Source organism: Amblyomma mixtum, chromosome 8 (assembly GCF_055824585.1).
Source record: "Amblyomma mixtum isolate Tamu chromosome 8, ASM5582458v1, whole genome shotgun sequence".
Lineage (NCBI taxonomy): Eukaryota > Metazoa > Arthropoda > Arachnida > Ixodida > Ixodidae > Amblyomma > Amblyomma mixtum.
Genome location: NC_143019.1, coordinates 121717088 through 121744393, shown reverse-complemented (window position 1 = coordinate 121744393; position 27306 = coordinate 121717088). Strand labels below are relative to the sequence as shown.

The 27306-nt window shown below is 47.3% G+C and overlaps 1 protein-coding gene across 4 annotated transcripts in view; it reads left to right on the top strand.

Annotated features, from left to right (window-relative positions):
• The window catches only part of LOC149334163 (DNA polymerase theta-like), a 45864-nt gene extending 19450 nt beyond the window's left edge, over window positions 1-26414 (top strand). For 3 of the 4 annotated variants that reach the window (XM_089555043.1, XM_089555040.1, XM_089555042.1), the window contains 8 exons: window positions 1494-1631; window positions 2443-2636; window positions 3109-3237; window positions 4786-4975; window positions 17530-17714; window positions 23385-23496; window positions 24748-25026; window positions 26124-26414. In XM_089555043.1, coding sequence (XP_089411169.1) covers window positions 1494-1631; window positions 2443-2636; window positions 3109-3237; window positions 4786-4975; window positions 17530-17714; window positions 23385-23496; window positions 24748-25026; window positions 26124-26323 — 1427 coding nt within the window. In that variant the 3' untranslated portion in view covers window positions 26324-26414. The remainder of the gene's footprint in view (window positions 1-1493; window positions 1632-2442; window positions 2637-3108; window positions 3238-4785; window positions 4976-17529; window positions 17715-23384; window positions 23497-24747; window positions 25027-26123) is intronic. The other variant, XM_089555041.1, reaches the window with a different exon arrangement.
• The last annotated feature ends 892 nt before the right edge of the window (window positions 26415-27306 follow it).

The following is a 27306-nucleotide window of genomic DNA, read 5'->3' as shown; positions in this document are numbered from 1 at the left end:
TTTTCGATGTTAAAAGCTTTCAATACTGACAGTTTGCTAGCGGAAGAATTATGGGTGCCAACACGATATCTTTATATCAGATTCAGTTGGGCGCAGTGAGCATTAGAGAGCAACAAAACGGTCATTCTGCGCGATGCGATGCAGTGTACTTTGTGTGCACATGATAGCCTACAAGCACATAACAGTGCCATACAAATCCAAAGCGCCACATTTCTCTGGTTCAAGCACTGTTTTTCTCTGTCTTGAGCGTTAATTAACTATTGAAATGCGAGTTTTGGTAACCAAATTTGTTGCCTTTCTCTGATGATGCCGATCCAATTTATGCAAGTTCAAGATAGTCGTCATGGCACTGAAATGCAGGGGTGTAAACATAAGAAATTAGTTACCACACATTAGGTTTGGGGATAGAGCTGAACAATACAAACATATTCATAGATTGAAACATAGTCAAAGAGTTAGCATATAAAGATTTTTATTTTAGTTTTATTTAGCAAATATTACTATTCAAAAATGATTTACTGTAAACAGCGCTTATTTATGCGCAATATAAAGAACTTCGATCAAGCGTGTTTAAAAGCTGCTAAACGAGTAAGTTGTAGTATGCGGTCTAAGAATGAAGTCCTTGCACGTAACAGTAAAATATCACGCTGGTGGAGCGGGTAGTTGTAGCTGCTCCACTGTAGCGACCGTTATAGCCCGTACGTCACTTCAGGATATCAATCCCACATAACATGCTGTACTGTACAGTAGTGTACGCTACACTGCCCACCATACCATAGCATACCGTACGGCACCATGCCACACCATACCATACCATGCCATACCATACCATACCATGCCACACCATACCATACCATACCATACCATACCATACCATACCATACCATACCATACCATACCATACCATACCATACCATACCATACCATACCATACCATACAATACCATACCATACCATACCATACCATACCATACCATACCATACCATACCATACCATACCACACCATGCCATAACGTAACATACCAAAACATAGCATAACATACCAGACTATATCACCCTACCACACAGTACGGTACCACACGATACCACACATACCACAACATACTATAACATACGATACAATAGCACATCATACCATACGATACCATACCATATCATGCCATATATTACCAAGAGGAGGTGGGGCCTACTACATGGGTCTGCAACGTTGATTGTGTGTCTGGCTGATAATCGGCTGGGCATACTTATTTTGCCTTCATTTAGCCGGGTACCAGAAAATGTTTCTTTTTATCAACATTAGCTGATAATTACACTTGAGTCGGCCTTTCCGGCGTTCTTGCCCCTTTAGACTAAGTTTCGCACATTTTCCTAGATTGAAGAACTGGTACCAGCCTTTCAAGAGTGGCATGTCAGGCTGATGGGGCAGGGACGCGGAAATCGACGGAAGGACGCCAGAAACCCATATGCCCTTATAATTTCTTGCGGAATGCAGAGGCCTGCGGAGTTAACTTGAAGGACTCCGGAGCTCACATGGAGGACTGTGCTGCAGTGTGGGCTGTCCTGGTGTGGCGCGTACAGAGGCGACTTGAGTCTAAGCTGCTCGAAAATGACATAAATAAACTTTACCAAGGCAAGTACACTCTAGCTAGACTGTGGCCTCTCTTTCTTTGCATGGAAACGTGACACAATGTACAATAATTGGTCTTTAGGCCAAGAGCAATTTTTCAAAAGAGCTTACATTTAGTTCAGTACGCCCAGTTCACTGACTGCCATTATTACGACGAATTGTGATGTTACATTTTTGGGTGCCACTGTATTAGCTCTTGGCGTTTTTGTACAAGGCCTCCGCTATGTTCATGACCGCCATTTCACCCGTTATTGTTGATTTTTTGTGCGATATGAACACTTTGCTTGTTGTCCGTACCGCTATAAGATGCTGCTGTTTATACAGTGGTGAGGGGACCATCTGAAATATAGTTCAGTGCTGGTGTGTCGTCGTCTGTTGCGTCACTGTGTTGGTACGTGCCACTGAAAACACGACTTTGCATAGCAGCCATTTGAAAAATATCTTTACATGAAGTTTATACTATGTGGCTATTCGTGGAACGAATTGCCATGCTGTTGAGGTCAATTTACGACTAAGTTACGCCACTGAAAGTAAACAGCCTATAACGTTTATCCTTTGCAGGAAGGCGTAATCATAAAAGTTGTCACAAGCACTCCTTTCAAGTTGAAAAGGCAAACCACCGCTCTTGTTAAAGTCATTATATTGGTCATTGCCAACATTATAGGGCAATGTTACAGCTAACGCCTTATCACTGTAGCTGAATCGCCGTCTTTGACAAGCGTGCAAGACGGTTGCAAGTGTATAGTCTAGCATCAAGAGTGCATAAGCATTTCTTCTGCTTTTATTAAATTGCTCCTCATGCGGCGTCGTGCAGAACAAATACAGGTACTTGGAGTTGTGAGCAAGATGGATCTCAATGGCTTCGGCATCAACCAATCACATACGCAGAAGACACGAAGGAATATAAAGCATGTCATGGGCGCACTCGTAAAGGAAGCTGAGATCCTGGCCGGAAAGAAGTTCTCACCGGGCAAGACTAATGAAGTGCATGACGTAATTAAAGATAAGGTGCGTGCCACTTAAAATCTCATTACTGCGGCTTCCATTGGGAGGTATAAATCTGCTTATACGAGAGTCAAAAAGATGTTCAGCAGCCTGGGCACATGAAGAGAATACTCTTTTGGCAACGGCACATTCCTAGTGAAGAAATAAAAGGTTATTAACCGAATTTCAGCCGTCAGAAAAGATTACTCCGGATGCATGCATAGCATGAGGTTAAATTTTTTTATCAGTATATTGTCCCAGTCTTTGTACTGGCTTAGTTTTTGCGGTCAAATGTGCAAGGTGAATAGAGTAAATCGGTGGTGCTAAAAATTCCCAAGTTAAGCGGCAATTTTTCGCTGCACTAATACTTGGCCATACCTCTACGGGAGGCAATTCCAGGCTTTGCAGCATTGCTTCAAGAAAGAGGCAAAGTACAATGTCAGCGCTGATGGAGTGTCTAGTAATTGGCATGGATTAACCATTGCTGACTTCACAGGTTTTTCACGGGTCGTGGCCTCCTGACAAACCAAAAGTAACCCAACAGTTCCTAGCACACCTTGGAAAAACGCACCCGCTTGTGGCGAAGATCCACGACTGGAAGAAGCTACAGAGGGTCGACACGAAGGTGGGTGAGTCCAGATAAATTCGCAACAAGGTTTTAGTTCTAAATATTGCAGCCGAATTCTGCGAACCGCCGGAATGCACTGTTTTACTTCACTTCTGGCCACGTAGGACTTGATCACATGAGCGAAAAATTTAGTGCGCGGACACCGTTGCATTTTGGCAGGATTGGCAAGCGCCGACCTGAGAGACGAGTGTCGAACCCTCTAATTTGCACTAGGCAATACGATGCCGCCAGCTCAAGCAACATAGGCGGGTTCGCTTCTGGAGAGTAAAGCGCAAATAGGACTAGTAATGTGCTTTACCAGCTGTGCTCCCCTAGGAAGACTGCGCTCTTTCTATTCACAAGCGATGTTTACAAAGTATTGAGAGGTAAATATGGAAAGCGGCAGGAAGCACGAAATTTGTAAACACGTGCAGAGGAAACTGAAGCAGCATGCACTTCACACAGCCTCTTTGCAAATTTTGTCCATGCAATGGCATGCCTATTTATATCAGCTGGGCAAGGGTCGCTTTGAAACGCCAAAAATACACCCCAGCCACACTGCATACCCTTGATTCCAACACCATAGGAGGTGTACAAGGATTAAACCGACCACATGGCTAAAAATTTCAGCTAAGCACACCGCCGTTTCTCAGGGAAGAAGGTGGAAGAGTCTCAAGAATTTTAGGGTTACCCCGATAAGATATGTGGGGTGGACGGAAAACTGGCAGACGCAGTTGCTAGCACAGATAGGCAGTGCAATGTTCATATCAGTTCAACACCCACCAAATGAAGAACAGAAAGCGGTAGAGCAAAGGTAATAAAGGCACACTCAACAGTGTTAGGGTTCAGTAGCTGCGATTAAAAGTAGTCGAATGGAAGTCGCCGGTTTCTTCCTTGACATGATGCGGCTTTGAGTTGAACGTCGATGGTGTCAAAGGGAAGCCTCAAAGTGTGTTTCTTGAGTGTGGGGACATAAAGTAGCAAGCGTATTTCAATGCAGGAGAGTTGAAATCGGGTTTAGTTGGTACATACTTATGAAAAAAAAGCATCCAAAAAGACGGGGACAAAGGAGAGACGAAGCACACACAACGACTGGACTAACAACTCAACGACTAGACTAACAACAAGTTGTTAGTCCAGTCGTTGTGTGCGCCTCGCCTCTCCTTTGTACCCGTCTTTTTGGCTGGTTTTTTTTCACAAGCCTTTCAATGCAGGTGGGCGATGCTTGCCGGGTAAGTTAGCTACACCAGTAAAGATGACTCAGGCGGCAGTTCTTGAAGACTAAGCAGGTTGCAGTCGTGGCTGTGGATACGCATAGACTATGGCCTTAGTTTGCTTTTATTTCTGTCAGGCGTACGATCGCGGCTACTTTTTAGCAGTGCAAGAGAGAGAGAATCAGAAGGCTGGAAAGGCAGGTAGGTTAACCGGGCGATCACCAGTAGGCTACCCTACACGTGGGGAGGAGAACCAAGGGGGCCCCAAAAACACTTTTGTCGTACCATATTTTGTGTGTTCTGAAGCAGCTGCATTGGAAATTTAATTTTTTTCTTGTGCATTTCGTATTAGTTGCTGTCTGTGCAACGATTTTGCAACGGGAATGATGTATGCCGCATTCAGCCATGGAGCGGGCCATGGACGTCCACAGGTCGTGTATCGTTATCTACTCCCAACCTGCAATTTATCGACACAAGCTTGACCATCTGCTCGAAGCCAAGCACGAACATCTCTGCCAGGGAGGTTTTTCAACCTTTTAAAGGTGGGTTGCAAGTACCTAGCTCGGCCAATGTTTGTGCGTTGGAGCCCAATTTTTTTTTTGAGGTGGAATGAGACTCGTTCTTAGCAGGACGACCTGAATCTGAGCTAGTTGGTTCATAGCCGAAACATAACAACAGCCATTGAGGGACACTACAAAGGAGGGAGGCATGACACGAGGCTATGTTCCCACGTTATGTTTCCGCGTTAAGACGCCTAGTTTGTTGACAACTGGCGTCAGCTACAAAGGGTCGCAATAAAAAGCATAGATGCATCAGTGAAACTCGTTCTCAGTGCTTCGATATACAGTACCTGATTCGAGTTCTTCTAGCGAGTGTGCATGTAGATTGAGCATCTTTCAAAAATGGTAGCTGCCTCGCTCTTTGCGTAGTCATCTCTCCCTCTTTGCTAGTTTTTATGCACCCTTTAACCAGGCTTTCAGAAGCGTTCTTTGCTCGAGTGGCTGCCGGTCGGCTGGAGGATTTTCATTTTGACCAGCTCGCGAAGCCATTAATGACCCTGAAGCCCAGAGAAGGGAAAATCACTCGTATGTTCTCCGAAAATCCGTGATTTGTCAATGTCCGTACTCGCTAGTACAGTGCGGTAGTTCACCGCGTTTCAGGCGCTTCTGCGAATGCGGTGTTAGAAATCATCAGGCACTTGCTGTCGTTAGAAATGCCATTTTGTCTGAGTAATCGCGTTGGCGTTCAGCCTCAAACAATTGTAGACCTCTGAAATATACTTATTAGGCTGCTCTGATAAGGGCAGCCGTCTGTGCTGGGGACATATTCTTCTGTGTAACTGTTGACCTCGTCGCAGTGTTGGTGAAAGAAAAGTATAGATGTGCTAAATAATAACGCTTGGAACAAGGGCGCCTGAAGCGTACACCTTAATCTTCTTCTTGTTTCGAATTCTGTCTAATGCATCTCAGCATACGCTGGAATTCAAATACAGTGTGTTTCAGCGAAGGAGAACAAGAAATAAAGCCGCCGCGGTGGCTCAGTAGTTATGGCGCTCGGCTGGTGACCCGAAAGACGCGTGTTCGATCCCGGCTGCGCCGGTCGAATTTCGATGGAGGAGAAACTATAGAGGCACGTGTATTGTGCCATATCAGTGCGTGTTACAACCCCAGGTAGTCGGAATTGACTGGAGCTCTTCGCTACGGCGCCCCTCATAGACTGAGTAGCTTTGTAGCTTTGGGTCGTTAAATCCCCATAGACTAACCAACCATCTAACCGACCAAAATTAAAAAAAAGACCTGACGCCAGGTAGGGTGGCGGCCACTGCAGGTAGGGTGGCGGCCATCATAATATCGTAGCTACTATATTTTTTAAGGTAATTAGTTAAAATAGTGGGGCTGTATTAGTAGGGCTGCATTTGATTGCATATTTGTCGTCTTTGGTACCTATTCCTAGATGAAGAGGGCAGAATGGATATTTGGCCTGGCGTAATTAGTGAGTCCAGTCGAGACGCTTTAAAATTTACGAAAGTTTAATTCCATTCATATCTCTTCAGTGTGCCGGGGTTGCTTGATTAATTAGGAATATTACATCATTTATAACGAGAAAAGAGGACAAAGAAACATTTGTTAGTGGTTGACCTAAGGAAAAATATCATTACTACACCATTTTTAAGCAGCATGGCCCAGATTATGCGCCTGAAATGATTATACCTCAAGTGCCTTCGCATGTAGTGCGTTGCGAAGGAAGACAGTTAGCAGGAGACAGCATATCTAGACTAAGCGTAGTCTGTTCTCTTCTCTTGAGTGCAAGCATAGAGTTGTGCGAGATACAGCTAATGACAATAAACTAGGTCAGCACCAGGATTGCACTCTTCTTCACCTAAACTTCATTATGCTTTTACTCATGCCATTTCGTAGTGACATGCTTAACAATTTGCAATCAGTCCACTCTTACGAGGTCTGTTAGAAAAGTATCCGCCTTTATTTATTTTTTTTTTGCGAACACCTGATGGATATGAAACAAGCGCGCTTGGTTCAGCTGACTTTGAACCCTCGTGCGCATGCACGAATTTTTTCCCGCCTGCCGATAGCGTCAGTCGCTGTAACGCAGCGTTTGAGTGACGCAGTGCGCAGTGCACTGGCGGAGCGCAATGACGGAGCGACTGTAGCAGCGCTACTGCATCAAATTTTGCCAGAAACTGGGCGACAGCCAAGTGGAAACCATTCGGAATATTCAGACGGCTTTCGGTGACGATGCTATGAGCAGCACACAGATTAAGCAGTGGTACAATTGGTTGAAAGGCGGACGCACATCGGTGGAGAGAGAGCCGCGCTCCGGTCGGCCATCAACATGCCGAAATGACCAGGTCATTGCCTAAGTGGACGCTGTGGTGAGGCGGGACCGTCGTGTGACTATCCGAGAAATTGCGAAAGAGGTGGGCATCAGCAATTTTTATGCACATTCCATTATCACCGAATATTTAGCCATGGAGAGACTTGCGGCGAAATTCGTGCCGAAGCTGCTCACGGTGGAGCAAAAGCAGCTTTGTGTTGAAGTCTCACAGGACATGCTGGATTCTACAAACAGTGACCCCGACTTCATCAACACCATAATCACTGGTGACGAGTCTTGGGTGTACAGATACGACCCGGAAACCAGATGCCAGTCGTCACAGTGGAGCATTTCATGTCACCGAGACAAAAGAAGGCCCGCGAAGTGCGCAGCAATGTCAAAGTGATGCTGACAGCTTTCTTTGGCTCCCTCTGTGTGGCACACCACGAGTACGCACCCTATAGTGTGAAACAATGATCAAAGAGTACTACAGGGACATCCTTCGTCGCTTACGTGGTGCTGTGCGGCGCAAGAGACCGGAGTTGAGGTCAACAGGAAATAGGCGCATCCATCACGACAATGTTCCTGCACATTCCTCGCACTTGATTCAGACTTTTTGGGCGAAAAACCAGACTACTGTAGTTCAACAGACTCCTTAATCTCCTGATATGCCCCCCTGCGACTTCTGGCTGTTTCGCAAAGTCAAGAGGACACTGAAAGGAGCGCGATTTCAGACAAGAGAGGACATTTTGACTGCAACGACAGCTGAGCTAAACTCCATTCAGATAGAGGCCTTTTCGGAATACTTCGAACAATGGCAGCACCACTGGGAGAAGTGTGTGGAGTCCCAAGGAGACTACTTTGAAGGTGATTAGGTTTCCACCGCTCCAGTTATGCCAGTTTTTTTTCTTCGGCCAAAGGTCGGATACTTTTCTAACAGACCTCGTATATACGTTCTTCTACACGAACACTGGCGCAGTATATTAGAAGGGGGAGTTTCATATAATTAAAATAACAAAAATACGATACTTCTGAATGTAGGATAAGATTATATTTATTTTGGTAGCCCACGATTATGTGGAAATGCGGGCCTGTTGCGCCTAGTTAATTGCAGAGTGTCGAACCGGAACCGAACCCGAACCCGAAACCGGAACCGAACCCAAATTTTCGCCCGGAGCTGGAACCGAACCGAACCCAAATTTTTTTCGCCATCTTGGAACTGAACCCGAACCGGAACGATTCAAAGGAACCGTTCCGAACCGGTTCGGGACTCGGTTCAGCCGCACATTTTGTGCAGCACGGCATACTTTTTTCCTTTTTTTTTCAGACCAAATAGCATATGCCAGCGCGTAGATTTACCCAGCGAAACCTGTCAGCGTTATGGAGCGTGAAAATGACATCCAGTCGAAATGGCATCCAGGTCAACAACAACACTGATAGGAGTCTCTTGTCTACGAAGAAAGCTAATGGCGTTTGCGCAATGTTCTTTTCGTAATTCTAAAGTATTTTACACCAGATTGACATGGAATGTTAGATTTTATAGTATCCCCCTTTCACATGCTTACGTACAGCTTTACTCGAATTGTTAGCACTGCTTTAAAGGGACTATGAAACAAATTAATTGAGATTACGTAAAGATAGGCAATCCATCACTCGTCGCCCCAGCGAAAGAATTTTCGAGCTAGCATGAATAACAACGAAGTTATAAACGATTAAAAATCACGCTCCTCCTCTCCCCCCTCAACTCATAGACGCAGAGCACCAAGAAAAAATAAAGAAAACAGCTCCGGGACTGGGCTCCGCCCATGAATACGTCATTCGCTGACGATCGGTTTACGGCTTCCGGGTGTCCCACTCCCGAGGAGCAGCGTGCGTCGGCAGCGTCTCTCCGGTCTCGGCGCTTTCTTTGCTCCCGAACTCCCGGCAGAAAGAGGCGGCAGAGGTAAATTGAAAACATATGCTTGAAGGCAATGCCCTGGCCCGCGCTTGCCCGAGGGGGTCGCGCGGCGCCTCGAGCAGACGATTTTCACCGCTACCGGAAGTGTGCCCGTGACGTCGTAGCTGCCGCGGCTCGAGCGAATGACAGCGTGTGGTGGCCTACCGACGTCATGGGACTAGTGACGTCTGTTTTCCCGGTTTTGGTTTCAAAATCGCTCCCTACGAAGACACCAAACGGCCCGCGAATTTTAAAAAACGCGATTTTTAAAAAGCCATAATAAATTGCCGGCTCAGTTCCGAAGACATACTTGGTGTCAGTGCTTATGAGCATAACTTCTAACATTTACAAGCGGCTTTTAATTCTTTTCATGGTCCCTTTAACTCGTAAAGCACTGAGTGAGAATGGTTTCCTTTTCTTTGTTTCGAGTGCCATAAATATGTGAAGCATAGGCGCAATGAACCAATCACGTTGTGCAACATTTACTTTCTGAAGCATTCCTTGTCTCAGATAGCAGATAATGAATAAGACCCCTCACGATGGCTCAGTGGCTGTGGTGCTCGGCTGCTAATGCCAAGGTCGCGGGTTTGATACCGGTGGCGAGGTCGCATTCTGATAGCGACGAAATGCAAAAATGCGTGCGTGCTGTGCGATGTGAGTGCACACTGAAGAACCCCAGCTGGTCTACGCTAAACTGGAGTCTTCCACTACAGCGTTCCTGATAGACTCCGCGTCGCTTTGACGCGTTAGAATACACATGATACTATTATTACAAAACAAAGAAATATACATATACATTTTAAAGAATCCGAACATTATTTGTTGCACGCGACGGAAATAACCAATGAAAGGCGGGCATGCAGCAGCGGTACGATACTTAGAAAAACAAAAATAGTGATTACTCAAAAAGGCAATGCGGAAATACATGCGCTCGCTGAGATGTGAAAAACGCCTAGAAAGGTGCTACTGGAATGAAAAGTTACTGCGATGAAGTGATTTTCTTTTATGTCGATGCATTGAAATTGTTCTGCATACATAAAAAAATGCTGATCGCTAGCGGGCAGCTTCGTCACGCTGTTCTCAGATTGCTGTATCCTGAATTCTCTGAAAGGCGGCTTATATCTGCCTCTCTGCCGCACATGAGGGAAGCCAATAATAACCGAAACCAAGGAGCATAAAGGGCGCGCTTTTTTAAAAGAGTTGTGGTGTTCATCAATAGGAGCCTAAAGAGTAATTACTTTTAATGATAACTGATTAAACTGAAAAAAAAAAACACATGCCGCCAATAGGATTCGAACCCTTGACCTCCGAATTTTGCGTCCGGTGCTCTACCAAGTGAGCTACGGCGACGATTTTTTTCTTTATTGCATGGAAATAGGGCCGAAAAAGGAAATCGGAGTAAGTCCATGCCACAAAACACCAGGCTGTGCAATACGAGCCCACCATACCACTGCAAATCCCCACCTCCCTAAACATCAGAAGTCCGAGAGGCACACCCATGCATCTAGATAGGGGAGCCAGCAAGGCGGCCCTTCCAGGGCAACATATACTCTCCTCACCAAAGCGCACTACTCACGGAACAAAGATTCTATTGACCCCGGTGATTCGGCGGCGGTCCATCATACGGCTCTTGAGACTGAACAGTAACAGCAACATAAATAGATCACACGGCACAACATAGTTTTACTCCACTGGAAAAAATCGGGTACTAATCCGTGTGATTTCAATGTACTTCTGAAGTGTACGCTCGCCGTAATTATGTCCCGAAGAACGTAGCATCATTGCAAAGAATAAAACAAAGGTCAATGGTCTTTGGCGCATTGCGCAGGCGGCAATTTACTGTCTATGACACCAACATCTCAGCATGAAGTAATGCCTTGACAGGCAGCGCCGGTGTGTGAAGTTTAGATAAGAACGTTTTTGAAGCAGAAGAAATAAATGTACATTCGCCTAACACGTTTTAAAGCAGTAGTGTTAAGGAGCTCCAGAAAAGGTTGCCGATATAACAGTACAGGGAAAAAATATCCTGTAAGTACCTGAGCCCTCTGCCTTCGGGAGAGGCTGTACAGGTAGTCTAAAGAAAAGCGCACAGTGAGGATATTTAAGATGTCCGCTACTTCCGCGCTGCGGCGACGACTGTCTAATCTTTTTGGCTTTCGGGGGTGCAACCGGCGTGTAGTGCAACCGAACCATCAGAGTGTGCACCAGCGCCACCCTCGTCAATACCAGCCAACGTAATGCGTCTTCTGTTACCGAGAGTGCCACATGAAAAACGTGGTCGAACGGTGAGGGTGGAAGCTGTGCGAGAACCCTCGCTTCGGGTTGTTTGTGTCTGAGGCGAGAGGCTTAAGGTTGGTCCACATGCAAGCGAATGGGCGACTGAGCGGCGCGTCCCAGCTAAAATTTACAACTTGTTGGAACCTCGCCGCTTACCACCGCGACGACTCAAATACAAGTTATTGCACCGTGGTGTCAGGATTCGCTAGCGTTTTCGCGTTCTTTTGTGGAACGCTTTGCGACGGCACACGTGCAGCATTCACAGTATTCCACCTCAGGTAGATCGACTGCAGGTAGATTGGGCATTTCAGACCGCAGCTATTATGCGCCCGTTCCAGCGTATCGCGTCGTAGTCGGCGTAGCCTGTTGTCCAAGTAGCAGAGCGAATTAAACGCCACGGGAAGACTCCAAGAGTGGCTAGCAGCATAATACGGCACATGCCAGGTGGCGTGTGATGAGCTGCGCTTAAACTTCGCATTACCGACAATCGCAACCGTCTGTCAGTTTTTTGGCAGTGAGTGCCGGGATGTGCGCCCACCAGATTGGGCACGCGTGTGCATACACATGCTCAAGCGTACGCATGCATGGACGCACGCACGCACGCACGCACGCACACACACACACACACACACACACACACACACACACACACACACACACACACACACACACACACACACACACACACACACACACACACACACACACACACACACACACACACACACACACACACACACACACACACACACGCACACACACACACCACGGAAATCTTTGAATTTTTGAGAAAGGGGACAAAACTGCTAACGCAGTAAAGAAACTTACTACAATACTCTAACCCAGAGTGGGAATCGAGAGCCAGTAGCGGCGGGCGCAACAGAGAAACTTTGTTTACTGATGCCTTAGGCTACTCGGCCATGTTCGAGGATTCTTTTTATTGTTGCCGGATGGAATATCAGGAACCTCCCTGATCTCGTCTTGCCTTACTTGACTGGGACGAATTCCGTGACCTCGGCATACGGCCTCATGCCACTATCACTCCTTTCCTCTGCCCGCACATAAATATTCCTGAAGGCGCACACATCAAGAAAGGGCGATCAGTCAGGAGGTTGAACTTTCGCAGCACATACGTTCTGAGCTAAAATGAACTGTTCTCTGAATAGTGACCTCGTCGAAAGTGGCGATTGTTCGTGTTTATCAAGCATACAGCTTCTTCACACGCTAAGCAGTCTTATTAATAGGAAAAGTTCGCACGGAATTCCGGTGTCCTTCATTACTGGCACAAATCTTAAGGTGTAAGGCATGGCCTCAATGTCCTTTTTAAGAGACTGCTGAAGTGAGCTATGTCTCAAACGCGCATAGCGTCAAAAATAATTCTGTTGTTCAATAGTTCCTCCTTGCTTGCAGATGGCACAAACGTCAGCTTGGCTCGATGGCATGTCCTAACATGTAAGGTCGACGTTTGAAGTCTAAGAAAGGTTTTTGGGGCCTATTGAACGTACATCCTCTGAACTCGCCTTAATATAAGGCCGTCAAGAAAGGCTAGGTAAGGCTGCACATAGAGGAAGTAATGACCGATCAGAACCTTTGTCAGCTGCCTTCTGGAGAAGCCGTACAGGTATACTAAGGAAAAGCGAATATTTAGGAAATCGAGTGTGTCAGCACAGAATCCCCTCACGAAAAAAAAGACAGACATGAAAGACAGATGAGCATTTAGTCACCTAATAAGCACAGCTGCCAGGAAGCAGTGGTTTTCGGTTTCGAAAAATAAAAATCATGAAACAGGTCAGTGGACAAAAACGGCACGAAAGACTCACCGTACTAGCATTAAATTCTGTCCACGCATGGGCTCCCTTTGAAAGCGCCCCATAAAAGACACAAAAATTCTATTTAACGAATTTACGGTCCTCCTCTTTCAATGCACCAATTGCAGCATTGTCACAACGCAACGTCGCATCGAAGACGTCGCAAGTTTGTGTCCGTACAGACACGAAGTGCCCCGAACCAATGCAAGCCTGCTTTTTATCATATTATTTTCATCAGAGCAAAAGACGGAGACGACATCAGCATAGGCCAAAATCTTAATTTTACAGTGTACTAGCGACAAGCCACGATTAGCTGCGTTTTTGAAGAAACTTAGCTATAGGCGGTCGAGAGATATAATGCAAGTTACAAAGGGGATGTAGAGCAGGTGATGAAAATAAAATATTTTTGCTCAACTCTCTAGATGTATGCTGCAGGTGTACCAGAGTCGGGGGGCGGGGGGACTGGCAAGCCACTGTTGGGGTGACAGAAAGATGTCTTGGCTGTATATACCTGCAAATACAAGGCAACTTCCGCTCATAGTGGGCGCATGCTTAATGCGCCGGAGAAATTCCCGATTGACACGAGCTTCAAAAGAGACCTATTACTCGCCTGACGGGGACTCCGAAACTGCTGAAGCTTAAAGGTTTCGTAGATGAAAAATCCATCAGCTTTTCTTTTTATGTATCTCATCAGTCTAGTATGCATAGCCGGTGTACACTAATTGTGAGTGTATTTGATTTAGCGGCTCTTGCGTAAATTTAAATCTTTTTGCCGCGGACAATACAACATCTCGCATTGAGCAAATTTTGCAGTGCTGTTTTATATGCTGTTATCACAAAGAAAAGTAAACAGCAAAACAAAATTGAATAAAAACCTACGTTCAGAATTTTTTATAGTCTGAACCCGTTTGAACCGGTTCGACGCTATCCGGAGCGGTTCGAACCGGAACGGAATGTCGCTCCGGAGCCGAACCCGGAACTGAACCCGAAAGGCGTGAATCCGAACCTGAACCGAACCCGAAAAAATTCCGGTTCGACACCCTGGTTAATTGACTGAGGTTTGGTATCCTTCCGAGGGGCCGACTACTTGTAACGGCCGCTATTTGTTAGGCCACACACACACACACACACACACACACACACACACACACACACACACACACACACACACACACACACACACACACACACACACACACACACACACACACACACACACACACACACACACACACACACACGCACACACACACACACGCACACACACTCACACACACGCGCACACGCACTCACACACCACTCACACACACACACGCACACACACTCACACACTCACACACACACACACGCACACAGACACGCACACGCACTCACACTAACACACACACACACGCACACACACACACACACGCACACACACACACACACGCACACACACACACGCACATGCACACACACTCACACTCACACACACACAGTCACACACACACACACATGCACACACACACACACACACACACACACACACACGCACACACACACACACACACACACTCACACACTCACACACACACGCACACACACACACACGCACAGTGGTCGTTTTTCCGAGGTCATGGGGGCGGGGAGTAGCAGGTTACGCAATCGCGCGTACGACGAGAGATAGTCTGTGCTGCGGACACAGATGCCGCCGCCCTCGATGACGACGACACGAAACTGAGGAACAAAATAATTTCATGCTCTAACACAACCACATGTCCCCAGTGGAACCCGAACGCGCGGCCTACACATGTCGTGCGCGTTGCTTTGCCAACTGAGCTACCTGAGACATTGTCCAATCTTCTCTGGTTGCATGTATAACCTAACCTTGAGACTTCACAAACGCCACCGTCGGCCATAGCGGTGAGAATAGGAACATCCTGTAGATACTTCACGTGCCGCGTAGAAGTCGATCGAATAGTTAAGGAGGTAGCTGACTGAGAACTCTCCTAAGCTTCATATATGGCAACAAGAGTGCCAGAACAGGGGTCCACACTAAGCTATTTAGCAGACCAGGGTAAGAAATTGAGAGGCTCGCACGACTCACGTATAAAGAATGCCAACAATTGGTGAAACTGAGAAAATGTTCGGAGCCTATTTCGATTTTTTGTTTGTGCTGTTGAAGGAAAAATTTGTCGTGTAACCGTTTTTAGCTGACGGTTTGTTGATTAGAAAGCATAATAAAGAACATCCATACGCCGTCGGTGGGGTCCGCAGCCGCGATCGGCGCGCGTCGCTGGGGTGATGTATATTTTACACGTCGAAAGCCTTGAGCGCCCTGAGACTCAAGCTATCCGAAACGTATGTATTGAGTTGATTCCAGTCACGCTGTTTACCCCAATATCTCAACTCAGACTTACAGTCCATTAGTTATTCAGTCTGATATTTTACTTTAATTTCACAAAGCAAATTAACCTGAGCCATATATTGATGGTACTACTAATAAGCTTATTAATACTGCTCACACTATGTTTTAACAGCGCCACATTCTATTCAGAACGCGCTAGCTCTAACGGAGAAAGTTCCCGGGCAAGACATGGTTGTATTCACGCACGGCAAGTGTTGTACGCGAATGCGAAAAACGATCGGCCGCTTGCTTTCTCTGGCGCCGCCCTCGTGTTGCAGAGAGAACAGATATAAAGGAAGGGTATGCAAATGCCTCAGCTAGGTCTCGGAGGGGAAGGAAAAACTCAAGAAATGGCGATAAAGCAGGAACCAAAGCCATAAAAGAACCGCGCACTCGGGAAGGAGCGACGTTAACCCTTATAGAAATGGTCTATAGACAGTCTATAGACTTCTTATTGACTGTATTGACTTCCTATAGATATTGCTTTTGCCTATTCATAGTCTATAGACTGTCTATAGATAAAGATTTACTAAAAGTGTATGGCCATAAATCTATAGATTGTCTATAGCCTGTCTATGGCATTTGTATTGCCTATAGACTGTTCTGTAAGATTTGTGTGTAGATAGTCTATAGACTTTATAGACAGAAGGCTATAGACACTATAGACTGTCCAGAACTTTTTTTTGTAAGGGTTTGTCGAAAACAGTCGTAGACATCATCAGCCTCGCTATGGCCAGAAGGACTGAGGCGTCTGCCATGTTATCACCGCAAGATTCTTCATAGCATCCACCCACCTAACGTTTCGGAATTACCTTCTTGCGAAATGAATCATCGTTCACTTTTCACTAATTTCACCAGCGCACTAAATGGTATTTGATCGACTTGCTGTGTCGCTAATATTCTCAAGGCAGGGTATCGCACCCTTTTTTTGTTTTACTTTTGCGCATGATATGTGCCTAATGTTATACTGTGCAAAATTTTTGGACGTGTAAATTTACACTTTTATGCTAGCATCACTGCTTTTGAATATTTCGTTTTATGTTAATTATTTGGTGCCTAGTTCACCACTTTTTTACACCACCAGCATTGTTTTCTGAGGTCTTACTGTCAGTCGTGGGCATTGGGACCTCATGCTGTAACCTATTTTTGTAGTATTTGCATTTACAGCACGCATTAACGAGAAATATCAATTTGAATTTCAATTTAGACTGGGTTTCGCTTACCACACGCAATGCGAAAATCTTTGTTTCTTTTCAGTAATGACTTGTCCACAGCATCCGTCCGTTGTCTTACAGAAAAAAGTTTGATATGATATAGCAGTGCGATTAGGTGATGAAGTGGCTAAAGGAACCATTTGCAACTGCAGTGTTTATAACTACGCCTTGGTGCTTTTGCCATGCTTGGGCAGGAGAGCGTAAAGAACTCGGTGTTTTTAGGAGATAGCGCAAGGAGCTCGTTGGCTCGTATGGCGGCATCTGGTGTCACAGTTAAGGCTGGCTGTATATATTATGTGTACAGCTGTATGCATGTATGTGCACATATACAGTCATAACTCCGTATGACCGCGTGAATGTCTGGTCACGTGGTCATTCGGAGTTATGATTCAGCAAAAAGACTGAGCTAGCGTGACGTCAAACGCCTAGTGACTTCACCAAACCGCAAGACACGGTCGGAAGTAACGTTCCTAAACCAGAAGTGACGTCACTGAACCGAATGTGTTCAAACAACGTGTAATATGGGATGACATGATGTGTAGAGAACGCTGAGTCATGCTAAGCGACGTCGACAAGGTCGTAGGGCGATCGCAAACCTCTAGGTGTCAGTTCAGTTTTATTTTCACGTTTTTTTTTCGATCAGGTGCAGTATTGCTGTCTGCTGACTACTCACAGTTGGAACTACGTATTTTGGCGCACCTCTCAAAGGACAAGAATCTGGCCGGTGTGTTCCAGGCAGGCCGCGACCCTTTCCGCAAAATGGCAAGCGACTGGAAGAAGTGTGACGAAGGGGAAGTGGATGACTCGGTCAGGCAACAAACAAAACAGGCATGTATTTGTCATGCACTTGCTTTAACATCTTTCAAAATGTTCAACAGGGGATTTTGTTTTATGACATATTCTTGTGTAAACTCGCCGTGGTGGCTCAGTGGTGAGGGCGCTCGTCTACTGAGCCGGAGTAACCCGGCTCGAACCCGGCCGCGTTCGAACGCAAATGCGCCCGTGTGCTGTACGATGTCAGTGTCCGTCGAAGAACCCCAGATGGTCGAAATTATTCCGGAGCCGTCCAGTACGGCCCCACATTCTCTCTTCTTTACCTCCCATCTTCCTCCCTCCCCTTATGGCGCGGTTCGGGTGTTCACCGAAACGTTAGGCTATTACCCCGCCATTTCCTTTCCTCAGCAACCAATGTTTTGGGGAGTAAAAGTTTGAAATGAATGCTGAGCGTAAATGATGTCACGCACACTAGTGAGTGAGTGAAAAACATTTATTGCTCCAAAAATCAGGTTTTAGCGGTGGGCCGATGTCGTCATGTCTTCGGCCTCTTCACAAGGTCGGCGCCCCTATTCCAGGGCACCGCTGAGTCTTGCTGCTTCGCAGGCGTGCTGCACCAGTGCCCTTTGGGCCGTGAGCTCGCTGCTGGTCAGCAGGCCCTCCCATTGTTCCGCATTCGGGTCATTTAGCTTGTGAAATGCTCTGTTACGTTCGCATTCCCATGTGATGTGATATAGAGTGGGGATTGCTCCGCACCACGGACATGTGTCCCTGTATTGTGTAGGGAACATGTTATGCAGTATGTATAAATTGTGGAAAGTCCCTGCTTGCAGTCTCCGCCAGCAGACCGCCTCGTGCTGTGTTAATGATGTGTGGGGTGGTGGGTATTTGAATCTCCGCCCTCTGTAGTAGTTTAATATTTCTGCATACGTTGGTTCCACCGTCATGGGGTCCTCCAGGGTTTCTGACTGCCCTGCTCGGCTCGTGATCTCGCGAACTAGGCTGTCTACCCTCGAGTTACCCTCTATCCCGGTGTGTGCCGGTATCCAGAAAATCCTGTGTCTTAAGGTCTTATTTGGAAGCTTTGCTTCGAGGAGGATGCTCCGCGCTTCCTTGCTTATTTTGCCCTGTATGTAGTTCCTGCATGCTGCTTTGGAGTCTGTTAGGATTATCAAAGACTTGTTCCTACGCTAACCTTCGGCCGCCGCTAGAGCTACGGCAGCTTCCTCCCCCTCCGTTACCGTACAGTTTCTTAATGTCGCGCTGCTAATTGGTTCCCCCATGTAATCTACCACTGCTGCCGCGACTCGGAACTTTCTGGTCCTGTGGTCCCATGGATAGAGGGCCGCGTCTGTGTATACTGTGTTTTCCATTGTGGCTAGGTTCCGCTTCACATAGTCTGCCCTGGCCTGCCTTCTAGCGGCATGGAGGTTGGGATCCATGTTTCTCGGCAGAGGGCTGATGTCCAGTGTCTGGCGGACCTCGTCTGGAATGCTAGCTGTTCTATCTGTGATCCCTTCTACATTGTGCCCTAATCTCTTTAGGAGCTTCCGGCCGGTGGCTGTCTGCTGGAGCCTGGCTATTTGCGCACTTAGCTGGGCTTCCGTTAGTTCTTCGAATGTGTTGTTTAGTCCCATTTGTAGCAGCTTTTCATTTGATGTGTTTCTTGGCAGGTGGAGTGCCGTCTTGTACGCCATTCTTAGCAGCGCCTCCGTCTGTTCTTTGTCTTTCTTGGTCATGCGGTGGTATGGCAACGAGTACGTGACTCTGCTGACTATCAGGCTTCTGACGAGCTTGATCGTGTCGCTTTCTTTCATCCCGCTTCTGTTCTGTGATACCCTCTTTATCATGCGGCTTATTTGTTCTGTTGACTTCTTGAGTAGGCTAATTGTGTAGGTACATCTCCTGCTTCCTTGGATCCACATGCCCAGGATGCGTATCATATCCCTTTCAGGTATATTTTGGCCTTCTAACTTTACTGTCAGTTCCTCCTTGGTAGGGTTGGACCCTACCCTAAGAAGTTCCGACTTTTCTGTGGAGCAGGCTAGGCCGATTTCCCTCACGTACTCTTCTACACACGTTGCTGCTTCTTGCAGTCTCTCTTCCCTTTGTCCTAGCGAGCCTCGATTTACCCAGACCGTAATGTCGTCGGCGTACATCGCGTGCTGGATGCCATCGATCTTGCTGAGTCTTCTGGCCAGTCCGATCATTGCAATGTTGAAAAGCACTGGTGAGATTACGGATCCTTGCGGCGTGCCCTTACGTGGGGTGGTAAAGGTGTCGCTTCACAGGTCTCCCAATCCCACTGTCGCAGTGCGTTCTGACAGGAAGGATCTTACGTAGTCGTGGGTTCTTCTTCCGCAGTTGGCGTTGTTTAGACCTTCCATAATGGCCTCGTGGCTAACATTGTCGAAGGCCCCTTTGATGTCCAGGGCCATGATAATGTTTTCGCCAGTTCTAGGTGCCGTGTCTATGATCTCTTCCTTGATCTGCAGCAGGACGTCTTGCGTCGACAGGTTCGCCCGGAAGGCGAACATGCTGTGCGGGTACTGTTCTTCGTCTTCCAGGTATTGTTGAATTCGCCTGGTGACGATTCTCTCGTACAATTTGCCAAGGCACGACGTGAGGGAAATGGGTCTCAGGTTCTCAATCTGAAGCTTCTTGCCGGGTTTGGGTATCATAACCACGACAGCGTGCTTCCACTCCTTCGGCACCACTCCCTCTGCCCACAGCGTGTTGAGGTACGTCGTCAGCTGGTCGATCGCCTCGTCGCTGAGGTTGCGGATCAAGGCGTTCTTGATCTTGTCTGCGCCGGCTGCTGTATTTCTTGTTGTCGCGCTTATCGCCGCCTGGACTTCCTTTCTTGTGATCGGCCTGTCCATTGCGGGATTGTCTGCTCCTTGGTACTCCCCGTTGTAGCCCTGGGGGTTGTCCTTGCCGTAGCATTTGATGCGGACTGCTTCTAGCAGTTCTTCGTCCGATCTTTCGTACTGGTAGGCCAATTTCTGAATTGCCTTGCCACTTTCTGCTTTTGTCTTGGTTGGGTCCATGAGGGCCTTGAGTATGCGCCACGTCTTGGCCGTGCTGAGCGTGCCGTTCAGTGAGCTGCTGAACTGCTGCCATCCCTGCCTGGCCAGTTGCGTGGCATACTCCTCTGCCTTCATCGTGATTTCCGCAATCTTCTTTTTGAGTTTTCTGTTTAGCTTTTGTTTTTTCCAGATCTTTGCGTGTCAGATTTGTTATGCCCGAGATTTTTCGGTGAACCAAGCTGTGACAATAAATATTCATTAGGGCATGTAACCTTCACCTCAAACATCCAGAAAAGAAAGAAAACTAGAGCCAGTTTCCTTGATTTAGAAAGTTTGCTATGTACTGCCACAATATCCCTGCTAAAAACTGGTTATGGCAGACGCGACAAAAAAATTGGAGGAGACACAAGCTCCGCCTTAAGGGTACTACGAGATAGCTAATGGGTTAGTTCCCATTTATGCAGTGTTCGTCATTCTCTGCTTAACATTCGTAGATCCCTGGAAGTCGTCATACCGATCCTGGTGCAGTGCTGCAGCGCTTGATTGATGCGTCACTGCCGTGCGGTGGCACGTACTGTCAGCGGTGGGACTTGTGCGAACCAGGTTGTTCTTCCTAGCAACTTCTCGCGACTAATGATTAAATGCCACTTGCCACGGTGCGCAGTTCACTCACAATCCCTTAGGTAGATTGTGATGACGCCACAAGGGTACTTGACCTAAGTGGCCAGCCTGCCTCATAGGTTGCTTTTGTGGGGATTTTTAATCGATTTTTCGCTCGCTCCCGGTCAAAGATGCCGACGCCGCCGCCGCTTGATGTTCTGCGAAATGAACTGCTCAACGACATATCGTTAATAAGATAATTATTCTGATAAGTCACTAAGCAACACGAGGAGAGAGCATGGACCACCTCTTTGTGGCCCAAACCAGCAATACTAAGTGAATGAAGCGTGACAATACCGCTGCAGTGCAAACATTGCATATATGTGACTTCAGGCGGGCTAAGCTTCGGGAGGCGACCAAGATGGCCTCTGTTTTAGAGCTTAAGAGAACTCCTTGCTGGGCTAGTTGGTAATTCATTGTAAAGTAAAGGTGCCATAAACCACGCACATACACAAGTCAAGAAAACAGGGCAGAGCGCCACTCAAAACTAGTTTATTTGCAGAACCCAGATACATATATACACTTAGCCAGCGCCTGCGCAAGGAACATATTTACGCATCAATGTCTACATGATCTACAATGTCTACATGATGATTTTGAGCGTTCGTTATCATGTAGGCATTGATAGGTAAATTTGTTCCTTGCGCAGGCCCTGGCTAAGTGTATATATGTAACTGCGTTCTGCAAAAAAAAATAGTTGTGAGTGGCTCTCTATCCCGTTCTCTTGCTTTGTGCATGTGTATGTGTGTGTGTGTGTGGGGGGGGGGGGTGGGGGGGGTTGGCGCCTTTATTTTACCCTGTTTTAGAGCGTTTTAGAGTGTTCTAGAGGTAATGTGCAGAGGTGACGCCCATGGGCTAAAAGAGGGTCGGATAATGCTGAGCTCAAGCATGTGCTGTGACTCGTTGCGAGCAATCTGGAACCAGTCTAGAGCAAGGCGGCGGGTCGTGCGTGTGTGGGCGGGCCGTGGTCACAATTGGCGGCGCGACCTGGTGCTTGACGGACGATAAGAAGTTGGATTGACGGAGCAGGAATGGATATTCGCCCAGGAGTGTCTCATAGTCTGACGTAGGTGTGCTGGGCATATTGGCAAGCGGTTCTCGAAGACAATGGACCGTACGACTGGGGCTCGTCGTGGCACTGCGGAGGCGCTTGCAGTGCTTTTCGATCAGCAGGTTGTAGTCACGCAGGAAATCACCTCGTAGGGTCGGAGAGCCGACATCCGCGACGAAGAAAAACCGGTGAAAAACACGTCGGAGACCCAAAGTTACTGCGAGAGCATACTCTCCGTACGGAGCAATGGAAGTGAGATTGGCAGCTTGGAGCTGTGCGCCGGAGCGGCGACTGGGTGACGATGTAAGGGTGCGGGGAAGGATGCTCCCCTCTGTCCCGGTGTCGACAAGAAAACTGACACCAGAGTTCCGGTCACGGATGAAGAAAAAGTGGTGGTCCCCTTGCCGACACCACTCGCCCTTTTGAGTAATGGCCGTGGAATTTTTCCTGGAAACGACAGGGGGTGCAACCTGGGTGTCCCCCTTGGCTGATAGAGGTTGTAGGTTCGAACCCCACCGCTGGATAAGTTTGGTACAAGGCTTCTGTCTATGCTGTTACACCACAGCTAACTCTCAAACACCTTGGTCTGGCAAGCCTCAGGGGAGGCTGTGTTTTGAAAAGCCAGCTGCTTGGGCAGTGGCGCGTCGCTTAACCGCTGCGCCACTCCACCATGAGTGGCATCAGGACTCCCAGCAATAGATGAATGTAAAGTCGAAAATGAGCAATTCCGCATATATTTTAGAGCCATAAAAGAGACAGTATGAAGGAAAGGGAGTCGTTGAAACGTTCGCCTGAAAGTCAGATGGTGGTATGAAATGAGGAAATCTGCTGCTGTGGTGTGCGTGCAGTTGGTAAAGGGCGACGGAAACTCTAGTGTAACTCAGAAGCCTTTGCCCTGCAGTGAACTAAACCTTGTTCATGATGACCACTCTCCCCTTTGTCTCCAAATAATTCTAATCTTTGATTTTTGTTTTTATGATTCAGATCTGTTATGGGATCTGCTATGGACTGCACGCCAATACACTAGCTAAGAATCTTGGTGTGGAGCGCGAACAGGCAGAGTATCTGATTCAGCAGTTCAAGAATGCCTATCCAGGTGAGCGAGGCGTAAATTTCCTTTTGACTATGGCCTATTCTACGCATCATTGCTCTGTTGGCTTGCGACACCGGGCGCTATATAATCACAGAAGATAAAAATATATGCAGCTGTGCCACGCAAGAGAAGACAACTGAGGAATTAATTTTTATTTCTGCTTGGGAAATGATTAAAAAAAGGCGGTCACTCTGCCTTACAGGATTCTTAAAAACCAGCGCGAAGGACGGGACGGGAAACTGACAACAGGAGGAGCGCTGTTCTGTTGCCCCTGCAGGAATTCGGATTCTGCTATAAAGAAAAGGAAGAGAATGAATGGGGACAGAGATATTACCTTAGAGAAGACACATATAAAAACGACTTGCAGATCGAACGTGTTAACAACAGGAAAAGTTATCGATCTTGAGAGAAGACAAGGAGAAAGCAAAGTACAAAAGGGTGATGTGAAGAATAGTAGAGAAGATCGGTTAGATGATGCATGAGACAAAAAATGAAAGCGGTAACGTGGAATAGAGACAAGACATTCCCTTCGGTGACTGACACAACAGCAGAGTTTCGTTGCCATCGCCCGAGGGCTAATGATCTGGCGTGGGCACCGATGGCTTCTGCTCCAGTCCAGCCGTCCAGGGTCCAGATAGAACACTTCCGGGAGGTTGTCGTGACGGCGTCGTATAGTGGCACCGTTACCACGTCGAGGGTGCCGAGCCGTTAGCACCAAAATGCTGCTGACTTGGCGTGGACCTCCCGTCGTCATCTATAAATACAGTGCCAGCACGACACGGCGGCGTGGGTGATCAGTTATCTCATGGACCACTGAGGGCGATAAATCTCGGAAGATAGCGCGATGTGCCAGTAACCAAGGAGTGCAATAATAATTTGTAGCGTTGCGATTCTTTATATGACTCCTAATGGGCTGAAAGAAGCACACAAAACTATACAAAGAGAAATTGTTCGCCAATTCACGGTCAGATGATAACTGTGAACTTGGTTTCTAGGAAGCAAGCTCGCTGCCCTAAGTAGCATACTTGCCTCTTTTGAACCGGCTTTTGAACCAGCTGTCGCCTATTTGGTGGGTTGTATTGGTAGGTGTGAAGAGTTTGGTGTGGCATTACTCAATCACTCCGAGAACCTGAACTGTCTTTCTTCCAATTCATTCGTCACCCTTAAAACTTGGCGGCAAGAAGCGACAGTTATGTCCCCGACCATTTCACACATAGTGGCTCACCTTGTGCTCTTCGGTTCTTTTATTTGCAGGCATCGGGAGCTATCAAGAGAGGTTGTTGAAGGAGAGCCGGGCTAGGGGCTACGTGACAACTATTCTAGGGAGGCGGCGTCTTCTGCCAGGCCTGAGCAGCAGTGATGACGCCGAGAGGGCAGCAGCGGAGCGCCAAGTTCTAAACTCGACTGTGCAAGGTTCAGCGGCAGACTTGCTGCGCCTGGCCCTCGTGATGGTCGACCGCAAGCTCGCAAAGCAGTTCCCAGAACTGCCTTGCTTCATGCCGGCAGAATGGCGCACGGATGGTTGGAAAAAAGGTGAACGGCTGTGACTCGTCGTAACGCTTTAATTGCAGGCAGAAGATACATGTAGAAAGAAGACCGTAAAGCCAGTCCTCTTAAAAGCCAAGTTCGGGATGGGAACCTTACGATTCTTTTTTTGAGTGGCGACTGGCTTCGTCTCACAATAGGAACCTGCGTACAGTTTTCCAACCAGCACTAGACTCATAATCTGAAGAAAGAACGTGTCCTATAAGCGTGGCGCTGTTGTAGACTAGGATTCGATGAAAGCTCGTCTGGCGTGCGAAAGACATGATGACACGATAAAACAGACACTCCGCAAATGTATGAACAAAGAAAACAGACCAAATGATTAAAGACCATTACGAGGCTCTTGCAATATCGGTCAACTTGTAGCCGAAGTCCCACAGGTTGACAGCGTGACGGTAGAGCTCACCGGAAAACGGGAAGCTCAGGGTCTGAGGAACCGCCACGCAGACGTGATACCATAACGTAACGTTGGAAGGAAAGTGAAAAAAAAATTTGACGTTGCACTGACGTTTCTTTGGCACGCATTCCAAATTTGTTTCTAGGAGACAAAAGGTGAGGCACTACGATGAAGACTGAACGGTGCTCGGACTTGGCAGAAGAAAACTGACACCGCAGCTGAGCAGCCAAGTTGAGAAAATTTCACTGCCAAGTCACCCTATAAATGATCGGTTAATTCTTATCCCACTTGTCCATACACCGTTCTGTATTTGTCGTCGTTGACCGGTTAGGTGGGCCCAAGCTTCGAACATACGAATGATCATTGGGGAGCTCATCAGGTATACGAGTATCAATAAGGTCGCACTGTGATTTGATTCGCGTGCCAACAATGCCTCCAGAATTGCCCTGAAAGATAATCTTGCTTAATCTTTTTGTTTTGTTTGCCGAGTGTTTGTTTTCTCGCTGCTAGGGGTGTAGTTGCGTGCGCATGGATTTAACGCGGTAACCTGCGCATTAAATGAACCTAAATCTTGGCTGTAGACTACATTCCGCTCCGGAAAGGACGATCTAATGTCTTTCGTAACAAATATTTTGTAGCGCCCTCAATGGAGGCTTACTCCCAATTTTTCTTTCTTTTTTTCACGCAGAAGGCGCATATGTTGTCCTCCAGATGCACGACGAACTGCTGCTTGAAGTGAACGAGAAGAGTGTGGATGCCGTGTCTGCGCTCGTGCGTCGACAGATGGAAGTCGCCGGAAAGGTGGCGAAGATGTGCGTGCCGCTCGTGGTGCGTCTCCGAAAAGGACACGACTGGGCGCATTTGGACCAGTTCCAGCAGAACGAGTGATCCACACACTACATAATGGCGGCATAGCTATTCGCGTCCAGAGGAAGAACATTTGAAATTCCTATAATAAAACCATAACCGTCGCCATAAACCTGCAGTTTTCGGTTTCATGTGGTCGACGTTAAAAGTGCGAGCCCACTATGTTACGTTTCAAAATTTTACAGTATTCATGGTCAAACTGCAGGAAGTCACTGCAACAAAATGAAGTTGGTACGAGTGAGTTTAGCGCTAAAGTTACCGACATGACTGATCGCCTTATTGTGACCTCCGGTGTGCCTCTGCAGGTTTTGTGGAAGGTAGTTTCTTGCGAGATTTCCACTTGCATGGATTACAGTTGAGCCCACTTATAAAGGCCGCAGCTGGAACGAGCTTTCGCTTATTATGAAAGAGGGCGGTGATACCGTGAAATTATGCATTAGGGCAAGGGGACAGCGTTTTAAGTGCAATGAACGAGCGTGGCGGTATAATTCTGTTAGAAGAAACGCAAAAACGGCGTAAATTCAGCCCCGTCGAAAATCCCGCGCATTCGGTAAGCGCAAAGTGTGAAGAGCGCTTCCGTAGCCTCGTGACACCCGTGCTAGGAAAGAATATGGTGACCTAAAATAGCTGTAGGAAAGGCGAGACACTGCCGACAAAACTACAGTTTTACTAAACGGTGCCGCCAAAATCAGATGTCTTGATAGGTGACACCTGCTCTGAAAAGCACGAAAATTCACTCGTTAACACGCTTTGAGCTCGAGGATGAACGGCTGCGACCGCGGGCTGTCCAGCTAACTGTGATTATTTGGTAGGTACGCTTTTGTACGCTGCTGGTCGAATGCGAAGGCCTGCATGATGCGTCGCATTTTGTTGTTCTTTGAGCATCGTGCGTAAGTTTCATAAGGATGATGCACGTTTTTCTCGTCGAGTGGCTTGTTGAGTTCAGCTATGAGAGAGGGAGAAAAATGGACGGAAAGGCAGGGAGGTTAACCAGGCGATGCCCA